Here is a 13,013-nt window from a genome sequence, read left to right on the forward strand (position 1 = left end):
TCTTCTTTTAATTCAATTTAAATTTTAAAAGAATTCAACTATCTTATTATTTTTATCCCGTTGACATGCTAACATGTTAACTACATCCCTGAAGAACGGTGGGCGAGCTTGCGCGTCTCTTGAACGGTGCAAGCAATAGTTGCTTAAAGTATGATTATATTTAAGCAGTAGTTCTTCAGAAATGTAGTTAACATGTTAGCACGTTAACGGGATAAAAATAATGAGATAGTTGGATTTTGTTTAAATTTAAATTGAATTAAAATAAAAAATATCACATGAAATGATAAAAATGCATACAAATGAAGTATTACAAAAGAACTCACTTTTTCATCATATAACCTAGGGATAAAAATAATTTTAAAAATTATTTCATCATATAATAAGAATATTAGTGAATTTTTCCAGATTTTTGAGAATTTATTTGAGGCACTAACAATAGTTAGAAGTTATAAAAATAATTTTTTTAGAATTTTAGTTTAAAATATACAAAGGATTTTTGGTGAATCCAATTAAAATGGGTTGGATATGAATTAACAGAAGACCACCATTTTAAGTAGAGAGAAGACGAAATTTAATAAATACGGTATTATTTATGGCAAAGAGAAATTCACTATTTTCGATAAATAAGGTATTAAATACGTATGTTAAATTTATAACATGCTCCCCTTCTCGTCCTCCATCGCGCGAAACCCCAGCCGCCTCCTTCTCCTCCCCGCTTCCGCCGCTCGCGCCTCCGGCGTCGCCATGTCGACCTCGTCGCCGCCGCCGGCGACCGTCTCCGTCGAGTACGCCAAGTCCGGCCGCTCCACCTGCAAGGGGTGTAGCGGGGGTATCGCCTCCGGGGCGCTCCGCCTCAGCACCTCCGCGCGCGACCCCCGCGGCTTCGACAGTACCAAGTGGTACCACGTCGCATGCTTCCCCTCTGCGTCGCACCCGCTCGGCCTCGTCGAGAGCATCAAGGGGTTCGACGCCATTAAGGTTTGCGCATTAGGTTGTTGGTTTTCGTGCTGTTCGTATAATCGTATCCCGTTCTGTGTTTTTTTTTTATTTGGGAGCTTACTGATATGTGGGATTTTGGGACTGCAGGAAGACGATCGCGAGGAGTTGCGAGAGCTAGAGAAGGTAATGCATCCTTTATTTGTTGAAATGGCTGTTCGTATTTCTGCTACAGATTCCTAAACTTTCTGCCTTCTGGATGCTAATTTTGAGTAATGTAGAATAATATTTGGAAAAATGATTGTTTTTTTTTTCAGATTTTGCACCCCCCCCCCCCCACAAAAAAAAATCTCCACTCGTCGCCACCCCTGCTTGTAGGATGATGTGTATATGTTTGGATAGTTGTATGGAAAGAGCATAAATCACAAATACATGCGCCACAGTCATTCTGTTTTTGAATGGGAGCATTTGGGAGCTATTGCTTGTATAGTTTGCCCTGATTCTGTAATTAGTAAAGCAACATATATGGGAAGCGAGGACAAAAGAAGCAAAAAAGAATTTGTAATGGCTATTCAAGTTGTTAAAGTTGAAGTTGTGAGAATATCTTTACCCAGTTCCCAGTTTAATACTCAGAGCAATTCGTTTTCAGAATCATGAGACAGACCAGACTGCAGTCGGTCCATTGGAGGAACCAAGTCCAAAGAAAGTAAAGACTCAGATGTCTTCCCCTGCAGAGGGGGTGTCAGATAAGGCAAGCGTCTCTGTTGAGTACGCGAAGTCTGGCCGCTCTACCTGTAAGGGCTGCAGTGAGAATATTGCCAAAGGTTCCCTCCGCCTTGGTACCTCCTTTCATGATACTCGTGGCTTTGACAATACCAAGTGGTACCATGTTGTGTGCTTCCCTGCATCATCATATCCTGTATTTCCAGCGGAGAATCTGAAGGGGTTTGATTCTATCAAGGTTTGTGGCTTTGTGCTTTTATATGTCACAAACTTTTGTATTTGTTCTCTTTATGGATACTAATTTGTGTATTTGTGGTGCGTGCAGGATCATGACCGTGAGAAGTTGCGGGAGTTGGAGGTAACAATTCAGTCACTCATACAGCTAGTTTAATTCAAATTACATTCTTGCAATGAAGTACTACCTCCGTTCTTTTTTACTTGTCATTTAGGACATTGACACGATCTCCAATACACATGTTTTAATTACCTTTTACAATTATTTCTTAGTGCAATTTGTTAAACATATAATCATATGAAAGTATTTTTCATGGTGAATCCACTTATATCATTTGCATGTATCGAATCCTAGCAATTTGTGTATTCATGGTCAAAGTTTTTTAAGTTTGACTGCACGTATTCTAAAACACATCTATTTGAGAACGGATGTAGTACCAGTTATCTCTACTCATAGTGTGTAGCTTTTGTAAATACGAAAAGATGTGGTTCTTTTTTGGTGAACAAAGGAAGATGAAAGGATTTTACATTGTTTCATCAATTGAAACCCTTGGAGTTCTAAAGCACTGCTGCTGCTTAACATCCTATTTCAGTTGTATTGTTTATTTGTTTTTTCCCTGTGACTTGTGGTATGTTATGTGCTTACATGTGGTTTCTTAGTTAGTTCACTGTATTCTTTTGCAGAATCACAAGAGAGATAGCAAAGCAGCTGATCAGTCGAATGAGCCAAATCTGACGAAAGAAATGGTTAGACTTTGATTCCACATGAGCATTTTGCAGTTGGCTGTAGTGCCAAAAGCACCTGTTGATGTAACTTTTCTGCATTGCTTAATTTCTTCTAGGTTCACGGCATGGGGGACTCTAAAGAAGATGCTGAAAAGAATCTGGAAGAAGTAAAGGTGTTGTGTGATCTTATATACTTTGGACTCTACCTAAACCTTTGATAATAACTACAGAGAGTGCACACAAAAAAATTAAAATTGCTGAAAGTAAAGGGTCAACTCTACTTTCAAATCCCTTAGCATGTCCATCGAAACGTTTAAATTTTTTTGTTGTTCAGAGCATTTAGTTCTTAGTTTTTCCCTTCTGTTGTCAGACAGGGTTCAGTAACTCCGAGTGTCATTAGAATAGTGCTCCTGGCCTGGCACTCAGCCAGGCAACCTTGTAAATACTTTTCACTTCTATTGTGAATTGGCAGGCAACTACCATGTTTTCCTCAAAAAAGCCGTCACAAATCTCAACATCTGATTACTGATCTTCTATTGTTTCTTCTAACAGTTGTCTGCAGGGAACAAAAAAAATGGTCCATCGATATCCTTTTCAGTTTCTGATATCAAGAAAAAGTACAAGGTAGACCTATAATTCTTAGCTAATCCCATCTTTAGGCTGCTGCTGCTAAGTGATTCTGCTCCCTATATCTTGCCATGTTTGCTTTTGTGCAAGCATGTTATTCTACTAATTTGCTACATATGCATCTCCTTGCTGTCTGTTGATGTAGGATGCTACCCTTCCTTCTCATTGGAAGGTTTTTGATACAGTTATCTTCCGTGAGCAGGTGTGTTGATATCTATGTCATATACTGTTTCTGCAAACTTTGCAGTAAATAACTTTCTTCCAATTGTAATGTTCAGGAAGATGTCCTTCATGCTTCTGCTAAGATTGCTGCATTTGATTTTGATGGGTGCCTTGCCAAAACCTCAGTGAGGAGGTATTGTGTTATATAAGATATACAAGATTGTTTCATTCTAAATGGTATTCTAGATGCTTCTGCTGTGAATATTATTTCCATGATTCAGACTTCTATTATGATGATGCATTTAAATTGACTTATTAAATAAAGGCTTTAAATTACAGAGTGCAGTTCTACAAGTAATGGTAGCTGATTTGAAGTTCTTCTAGCAGTTGGATAAAACAGCATTCTCATACCCTGTCATCTGTTTATAAGTTAGAGTATTGTGTCCTAAATCCTGCTGTAACCAAACATGTAGCATTATATATTTGCAAAACGCGCTAGAAAACCTGTAGACATCCATATGCTCAAGTTTGAAGAGCCTTGGTCTCAAGGAGATTTCAAGTTTTCTTCATTTTTCAGCCTTTTGCCTTGGCGTCCTTGGCTAATAAGCAAGATCTTTCTACAAGCCAAGTATCGACTATCAGTTAATATTTCTAAGAAATTGACACCAGACCAACCTAGAGTTCAGCCGTGAAAAATATATGCTGGACCTTTTGATGGCCTTCTGCATAATGATTAAGGGCCCACTTGTGGCATATTGTTCTCCGATTTGACGGTTTCTTACAAATGGAGCTTCTGATTCAAAATACTATCTGTTCTGCATGCTGTTGCTATAATAAGAACACAAATGGTAATTTTCAACCTACTGCAAGTGCAGCATTGGTGCAGACAAGTGGTCTTTACAGCATAAATCAATCCCAGAAAAGTTGCAAATACTGTACAATGATGGTTACAAGCTGGTTAGTTGCCTTATTTTCACCAGTTATTTTAGTTCCATCACTGTTTTTTTTTTAGTTTTTGTATCTGCGTACTTTGAAGTAAGTATCATGTAGCATGTTCTTACAAGGAAAAAAATGTAACTCAGGACATAGTATCTCAATGTAATAGTTATCAATTTGCTTTCATGGCATATAATCTTTTGGTAATAATGCTAATTCATTTTGTCTGCTGTTTTTAGGTCATATTCACCAATGAGTCAAACATTGAGCGCTGGAAAAATAAGCGGCAGAATGCAGTTGACTCCAAAGTTGGACGCCTAGACAACTTCATTGAGTGCGTTAAAGTCCCTATTCAGGTATTTTGTAAACTTATCTTCTTTATCTGAGTTCTGTCTAAAATTTATCCGGATGCTTCTGATCTGCTGTTTAACAAAGAAATGTATCAGTTATTTTGATACTCTGATAACTGAAATGGGCATTGTGCTATAACTTAAATCACTTAGATCTATTTAGGACCAGTTTGCGGTTGCTGTGCAGTGCTGTGTTTATTTCTTAAGGTGCTGTCAGAAAGCAGTTGTAAAAAAAATTGTAGTTTGTCAGGGAAATCAAATTAATTTTAGATATGTTCTGTTATACAAATCTTTTTTTTTCTCTCACACGTATGTTATTTGAAACCGTTAGTATTTATGTTTGCAACCTAGATTGCAAAATCAGTTAGCCATACACTAGGATTTTGAAAAGCAGTTTCAACAAACGAGATTATCATAATCCACCAGAATGCTAAGGGAGCCTTTGTCTACTATTGTTTGACACGCAAAACATAGAACCTTGGATTTCCTTTTTTTCCCTGTTGATGCTATTGTCAGAATCATGAGACCTGGACTTTGGATTATGTAAAATGTTTATGATATTTCAAGATAAAGTTGCGAACATTGAATTCTTTATCACTGGATACAGCATTCCAATTTGTGGCAAAACATAGGTCTAGTACATTTTATTAGAGTGTAGCTACAAACAGTGCTGGGCATATCTGGCCTGACGTTGCAAATCCTTGAGAGCCAGTAGGGTGTCTGGTGTAGTTTACTTACACCAAAAGCTTCTCTGGGAGTTCTTATTATGCGTTTTATTTTTATCTTGTTGGACCCCCACCCCCACCCAAAAGAAAAAAAACCTCTGGTCTGGGGTCCCCAGTCCCCAGTCCCCAGTCCCCAGTCTGAATTTGCTCAAATAGGACTCATCACCTGAAGCGTGTTTGCCTTTTCAGGTAGTTCTATGATGGGTTAATTTGATTTGCACCTGCAGGTTTTCATTGCTTGTGGTTTAGGGAAAGGAAAAGGTACTCCAGATGATCCATACCGCAAACCAAATCCAGGAATGTGGTGGTTGATGGTTCAGCATTTCAATTCTGGAATCAAAATCGACATGGATCAGTAATCACTCTATTCTTCGACAAATATTTAGTTTTACAAAACCACATTACCTTTGGTAAAACTGTCACAAAATCATACTTTTAATCAATAATTCTAAAGAACTGCATTTCTCTGGGACCACTTTTAAGTATTGCCATCATATCCAATGGGCTGCGACCACTCGTCTGTCTCACAAGCTTACCCTCTTTCCTTTTGCTAATATGGAGGTAGTTACACGTGGTGTATGGGCTGAAATGTTGGCGAGATTGCAGTGGGGTACACATAGACAGATGCACATGGCTTCTCTTTTTACACACACAAAAAAATCTTGAGCAGTATGTGTTTGCATATATGCTTGCAAGTAGGGATGCATGTGTGTTGTATGTCAAGCCTTAGTAATTTCTTCAGATTTTTTGTCCTATATATTCTCAAAATAAACTAGTGTCAGATGCTGAGGAAATGAACCTCTGTTGGGCATTCCAGATGTTACAATAGGTGTTGAGCTTGAAAGAACAAGCACCAATCTCACAGTGCTTGTATTGAGGACCATTGCTTCTTTGCTGCTATGCCCCTGTAGTTCTCTAGTTGATTGTACAATAGTTCATGCTCAACTTGCTAATATGTACACCAATAACATTTCGGATTTCAATATGTTCTTGTGATTTACATGCAGATGTTGTAAGATGTGAGGATTTTTTTACCACCTCACCTATCCGAATATCCTAAACCTTTTGTCCGAAATGGTCAGCTTATGGAAATCTGTACTAGAGACAGGAGGTCTGAGTGCTAAACCCACACAGGAAAAAAAGGCTCAAAACCATTTTTTTCCATCCATGTGCTACTGTTTTAGGGTTGATCAAGTCTAAATATGGTGAGCATTCTTTTTATTTTAAAAGATGTGACTAGCATTCCCCACCTTGGCCTTGTGGATTAAGCTTTTGGGTCACTTAAGTTGGTTGATACAAGAAACTCAAGAGACACTACTAGCTTCCTTTTTTGTATTTGATGCAAAGTTATCCACAAGCACCCCTTCTGATATTTGCCATAATCTTTCAGATCTTTCTATGTTGGTGATGCTGCTGGGAGAGAGAACGATCATAGTGACGCAGATAAAGAATTTGCTAAGGTATGACAAAATCTCTGTCCCTTGAGCTACAACGAATGAGCAATAAGCAAAACATTTTTCTTTGTTCAATTCAAACAATTTGAAATGTCTCTCACAATTTTACTTGTCATTCAGAGAAAGTATAACAACATGGTTTACAAGGCATAGGCAAAGTAGTTAATAAGAAACTGAGATCTGGCTGTACAATCCAGAGCAGGATTTTAACTTTTATATATCTATTGAAAGTAAAAATTATGTGAATGTGTTTTACTGCAGTTAACTCTGTCAGACTTTTAAGCAGATAATATCAATTCAGCTCGCTCTTTTAGGGATTTAATTATTTAACAAATATGCAAAATAGTTTGGAAAATAATTGTTGCTGCTGAAGTTCAGAAGCTTTAGAAGAGCTGATTATGACCAGGATTTGTTAGACCGTCTTATTTGTGTGCTAGGAACTTCTCTATTGGCTTTTTGTAGGCTGCATTGTAAATGACTGCTCTGAAATCCAATTACTGTATGGAACTTATTAATTTACAACATTCTCTAAATATGGAAAAAAACTATCATAACTCATCGCGCTTGAAATTTGCTGGACACTGGAAGCCTTAGGAATTAGACATGTTCAAGGTCTATCACCATTTTGAACAGATCTAAAACCAGCACTAGCACACTGGCAGTTCTTTCGTTTTACGAATAGCTGCTAGCGGAGGCAGCATTTCAGAGTTGTTGCTCTATTCATCCATGCTTTTGCTATGATTTGCCATTTTGCCAATTACTAATGGAAGTGTTGAACCTTGTGATTAAGTGATTTTGGAGTAAGTGTTCCATCTTGCATTGTAAGATTGGGTAGTCATGGTAAAAATACATTAAATAAGTTTACAAGAAAACTGGATTATCTATTTATCTCTTTTGGTAAAAGAAGGGAAGTTTTTTTTTTTCTTGAACATGCAGGAGAGCTGCTTATCTATGTATTAAGAAGGAATAAAGCACGGTCCAAAAACAAATGCCCCTCATAAGTGGAGAAGCTCAAGAAAAGAAGAAAAACAAATCTCACACGAACACACTCTCACAACCAAGAGCACCAGATGCGCCACACACTATAAGAACACGACCCAAAAAAACAAAGGAGAGGAAAAGAACTAATCCAGCCACAAGGCCCTCAGGCCCTTAGCTCCAGCCATACACCAAAGCTTAACCTTTGCAACTCGGCTTGTCAACCCTCCTGAGAGCTACGCTACCATTCAGCCAACACTGCATCCTGCTGATAAGCTTGCCGAAGCAGATGGAACCATACCTCTCATGCAAAAATACAATTGCTGGACTGTCTCTTCCTCTTGATCAAACAGGGGGCACCACTCTGGATGCGGCAGCCCTCGGCGAGCTAGCCGGTCGGCTGTCCAACATCTGTTCCTTATTGCCAGCCATAGAAAGAACTTGCAGCGGATGGGTGCCCATGATTTCCAAACTCGTTTCCAAGGTTCAAAGCCAATTGCACCAGAAAAGAAAGTTCTATAGGCTGATCTGGTCGAGAATTGGCCTGACACTGAATGCGACCATATGTGATGGTCCTGCCCTTCCGGGTGCAGCACGATCTCTTCAATAGCATCCCATACTTGCAAATACTCCGTCAACACCGGCACAGTTAAGGAACCCCGGATATCACACACCCAACGACGATTCTGGAGAGCTTGTGCCACTGTTCTTTGCTTTTGAGCACGCCGTGACACCGCAACAACCAAAGAAGGGAAAGTGAAAACTATTTTTTTAAACCATGAGTAGGAGCACTGCTCTTTCATTTAAGAATAAAGCAAGCCGATAGTTACATAAGGTCTACTACATAAATCAAAGAAAACTCTTGTTTTATCATAGGGCATACTATTCCAACTCCGGGCTACCATAGGCCATCTTGTGTAGCTTGATTTCCCCTTTGATGAAGTTAAATACTTGTGCCGGCTGTTGCAACTTGCCTTAAAAAATCCGCCTTTTGGGTTCCTTCCATAGGTTCCAAGCTGTGTAAATTAGGATTATATCATATACCATCTCAACCATCGAGCTGGAGGGAGCACTGGGATCTTCTCCTAATATTGGACCATTCTCAGTTCCACTAAATGTTGGGTTTGATTTTATTTAAACAGTTTTCATTACTGTACTACAAATACTACGCTACTTCTAGACTACTTTTAGTTGACTTATTCGTTATTCTATTCATTTCTATTTGGGATAAGTCGAAGCCTTCATTAGCTGACATCTGATATTTCCTATTACAGGCCATCGGTCTGAAGTTCCATGTTCCTGAGGAATACTTCGGTCCCTAGGAGTTCTCTGACCAGGTTCAGAGGCAAGTAAGACGGTTATGATACGTTGTTTTAGTGTTTGGAAGCTAATAATGCCATAGCTATTCTGATGTGGAAATGTACCATATGGCTGTTTAAACCGGCTATAATATCGCAGTTATTCTGATGTGAAAATGTGGCACTAAATTGCTGAGATAATTGCATGACTCAAGTCTCTAGAACATGTCTCTTCAACTATTTGATTGTTGATCAGACATAGTGGTGTTAATACGATCACGCTCATATCAGACGATACCCCTTGCAGGAATCGGCGAGCATATGCCTGTTTGTAGCCAATGCTAAATCGTGTCATCGCAGTTGGGATTTGAATCAATGCCCTCCCGAAGACCTCGTGTGGCTGCTTACTATCCCCGTGTCCCTGTCGCTAGTGTTTATGGTGTGAACAGAGTAGGATGGATAGATCGATAATGAGCTGCAACAGGGATGCCATTTATTGGCAATTGGGTGGGCATTATGGCTTGGTGCTTGGTACCCTAAGTTGTGGCTCCGGCGCTGCGCGAATAGATCAACGTGAATCCGCTTCTAGATAGTACGACATCATGCGCCGGAACGCCCTCCAATTTCGGCACAGACTAGCCCCCAATGGCTCATATAGTCTAATTCAGGTTCCTGTCCCTAGTTCATCATGTCCCCGAAGTGTGGTGTTTTCCATGGAAGTATCTAAAGCAGGAGATATGCCGGTTCTTGTCCCTAGCTTCTCCAGCCATCAGTCCATCAACTAATTCGCTAGTGGGCAAGTAAATCTCACAAAATGACAGGAAGCGACAACGTTTGGAAGATGTATGCGCTTCTTCGACCCACGAGTGCTCAGATACCTCCGGCCTTACCTCAAAACGTCCCAGACTATGTTCTTGCTGTTGGCCATCAGATTCAAATTCCAGCTGATTATTGGCACATGTAGGAATGAAGAGGTCCCACGTTCGCCTCGCTATGTAGGACACCTGAAAATTATTGGGCTTAGCGCATCTCACGAGTTCTCCTAATCAGCTTCCTCGTATTAGACCGAACCCAACGGGTTCCCGTCCCGGGCCGCATTCCCTTCGCGATGGGAGAACGCCCGAGATGGGAACGCGCGAGCACGCCCAATCGGTTCCCCTCCCGGCGCGGCGTGGGACGGGAAAGGAGAGAGGTTCCCTCGGCCGTGGGAACCTCTCTCCGTTCCCTTCGCGCAGACGGAGAGTGGCCAACGGTCCGGCAGTTGGCGTCGCGCGCTGGTGCGGAAGCCGTAGAGAGGCGAAGCGGAGGCGGCACGAGCCGGGAGGACGGAGGCGCAAGGGTCGGCGGGCAGGCGACTCGGGCGACGGGGGCAGGTCGACCGCGCGGGGACGGGAGCGTCGACGTCGGCGGAGGCGGCCAGGCGGCGCAACGTTGAATCGACGGCAGGTACGCCCACAATAGCTTGCCCATATAGGAGCCGTAGATCCGGGGAAGGGTAGGTCAATGGATTGGGTTTCGGCTTGTAGTTGAGGTCCGGACAGTCGTCAGTCCTTGCTCGGCGGGGGAAGGAGGAAGGGGGGGAGGCGGCGCCGTCGGTACATGGAGCGGTTGTTGGACAGGGGGGGAAGGACGCGAAGGTCGTCGGTATGTTGCAGCACAGCCGAAGGTTCGGCGAGATACAGTGCACAGGCGGAGGGGTAGGGAGGCGGCGGCGGAGGTCGATTGCTTCGTTGTCGGACATGGGGGTAGCTCGGACGGGGTGGGTGTTGGAGGTATCGCAGGGGGTGCTTAGGCCCTGTGCTGCGCACAATGGCGGCGATGGCGGTGGGAGGGTGGAATGCTTCCGTACTGGGGCGAGGGGAACTTGCGATGCCGGCGGTGAAGGGGAGTCATCGGCCTCATGGGATTGCCGTGGTGAACTATGTAGATGGACGCGGCGGCTCTGGCGAAGCTTGTGTTGTTGATGCAAGACCAAATCCAGGATGCGGCTGACGCGTTGAAGAAGGTAGCATCCGACAACATGAGCCCAGAGAGCACATCAGCGGCTGTCGATCTGAACATGGCGCTTCTGCAAGTGGATGCTATTGCCGGCGATTTGGGTCAGCTAGTCTTCCAGGTGGAGGATGCCATGCGCCGGTGTTCTCTGTCCGTGTGTACCGAGGAGGAGGACATGAGTAGCGTTGGGGAGGAAGGAGAGGCATGGGCTTCCTTGAACGTCGACGGCGATGACTCGGACCAATCTGAAGGGAGCTCGGATGACGTGCTATGCTCCAGTAGTGAAGATTGCGGTTCGGTTGAGTCCGATAGGTCCTGGCGGCTGCAATCTGGCTGTCGGTTAGGATAGAAAGGTGTCATTCGTTGTCGTGGTGTTGTACGATGTGCGTCTGGTGCCAGTACTTTGGTTGGTAGCCCTACAAAGCTTGTTTGTTGTGGGCTTAATCTGTGTGATGAACTGAACCGCTATCATCAATATTGTCCCCACTGTGTTATGTATCCGTATGGCACAAATATTTTGTCAGTATTGCAATAATAATGTTGTTCGCATGTTAATTGCTTCTAGTGGTCCATGGATACTACATCACTTTGTTTCCGAGGACATGCCCTCTATGTTTGTGTTATGTTTCATGAAGAACAAACAATGGCCGACTGCAGCTAGCCTTTAGTGGCTATAGTGTGGTTTTTTTGTAGCTTGGTCATGCAGGTGTGCAACCTTGATTAGGTACATTTGCTAGATGCATCGGTTAAAGTTGGTAATGGCATGATTAGGTAGTAGTGTTTCAGTAATAGGCCATAGGTGTTGGAAAGGCCATGAATTGAGTACATTCTGGTGCATCAAGTATTGTTGTACTATGCTTAATGTTTAGCAATGTTCGGCTTGCTATATTTGAGTGACAGGGCTACTAGCAATGGGACTGTACTTGTGATATTTATCATAAATAGCTGCTTGTTGCTATATGAAGTGTGATCTATATCATAGATACTGAAACTTACCTTATTTCAAGGGGCCGAATGGATCCTTTTTACGAGAGCATCCTGCAGGACGGTTTCGACCGTATGACTTGGGGGGGGGGGTGTGAAGACATGGGTACCCAGGGGGGGTCAACCGACGTTGCACAAGTGGAGATGTCGCAGTTCTCGCAGCCTGCTGGTCTTGGAGGGCAATCGGAGTTAGGCCAGTTTAGTCTCGGGAGCGATGAAAAGGGTAGGAAGAAGGTCACCTCGAGGAAGAAGAAGAAGGTGGATGCGAAAACTGATAGAACCAAATGGACAGACGAGGAAGATGAGTTGTTGGTGTCGGCGTGGCTTAATGTGAGCCAAGATCCGGTTGTGGGCACGGATCAGTCAAGGGAGACATATTGGGGCCGTATCGCGAAGTACTTCAACACTTACAAAAAAGAAAGCATGATGCCGAGGACCGAGAAAGCGCTCATAAATCATATGAAGCTGATCACGGATGCCGTCACAAAATTTACGGTGCATTACAGGAAGGTGGAGCAGCTGAACCCGAGTGGCACGAATGAACGTGACAAGGTAACTCTTCATTTCAGTTAAATTGTCCATGCATGTATAGTCAAACACGACTTATATTTACATGCTTCGCAGATGGCTCGAGCGTGCTCCGCATATAAAGCAATCGAGGGCAAACCATTCGCGTACACACACTGTTGGGTGCTGCTGGCCGAGCACCCAAAGTGGCATGCTCACGAAGCGGCAAAGGCGCAGAAGGTCTTGGATCTTGCGGAAGCACAGTGCAGCCAAGCTGCAAGCAACGACGTCCCAAATGATGCGGCTTCCAACGCGTCGACGGACCTTCCCCGACCTATTGGCCATGACCAAGCCAAAGCTTCCCGAGCCCGCAAGTCA

General features: G+C 42.7%; 1 protein-coding gene across 1 annotated transcript; it reads left to right on the forward strand.

Moving 5' to 3' along the window:
• Positions 1-657: 657 nt before the first annotated feature.
• On the forward strand, positions 658-9,350 carry LOC133908674 (polynucleotide 3'-phosphatase ZDP-like). The gene is made up of 14 exons (XM_062350798.1): positions 658-978; positions 1,087-1,122; positions 1,586-1,897; positions 1,985-2,017; positions 2,578-2,640; positions 2,736-2,792; positions 3,172-3,243; positions 3,392-3,448; positions 3,525-3,601; positions 4,284-4,365; positions 4,584-4,700; positions 5,647-5,774; positions 6,810-6,879; positions 9,126-9,350. The coding sequence occupies exons 1-14, from the start codon at positions 658-660 to the stop codon at positions 9,171-9,173; spliced, it is 1,473 nt and encodes a 490-aa protein (XP_062206782.1). The 3' UTR covers positions 9,174-9,350.
• Positions 9,351-13,013: the final 3,663 nt, after the last annotated feature.

This window comes from Phragmites australis, chromosome 2, assembly GCF_958298935.1.
Source record: "Phragmites australis chromosome 2, lpPhrAust1.1, whole genome shotgun sequence".
In the NCBI taxonomy this organism is placed as follows: domain Eukaryota; kingdom Viridiplantae; phylum Streptophyta; class Magnoliopsida; order Poales; family Poaceae; genus Phragmites; species Phragmites australis.

Bases quoted from the DNA above. Each gene is read 5' to 3' on its own strand.
- LOC133908674 (XM_062350798.1), top strand. From the start codon at position 658: ATGCTCCCCTTCTCGTCCTCCATCGCGCGAAACCCCAGCCGCCTCCTT. The intron at 2,793-3,171 runs GTGTTGTGTGAT...TTCTTCTAACAG, and splicing joins AGAATCTGGAAGAAGTAAAG to TTGTCTGCAGGGAACAAAAA. The intron at 6,880-9,125 runs GTATGACAAAAT...TTCCTATTACAG, and splicing joins CAGATAAAGAATTTGCTAAG to GCCATCGGTCTGAAGTTCCA.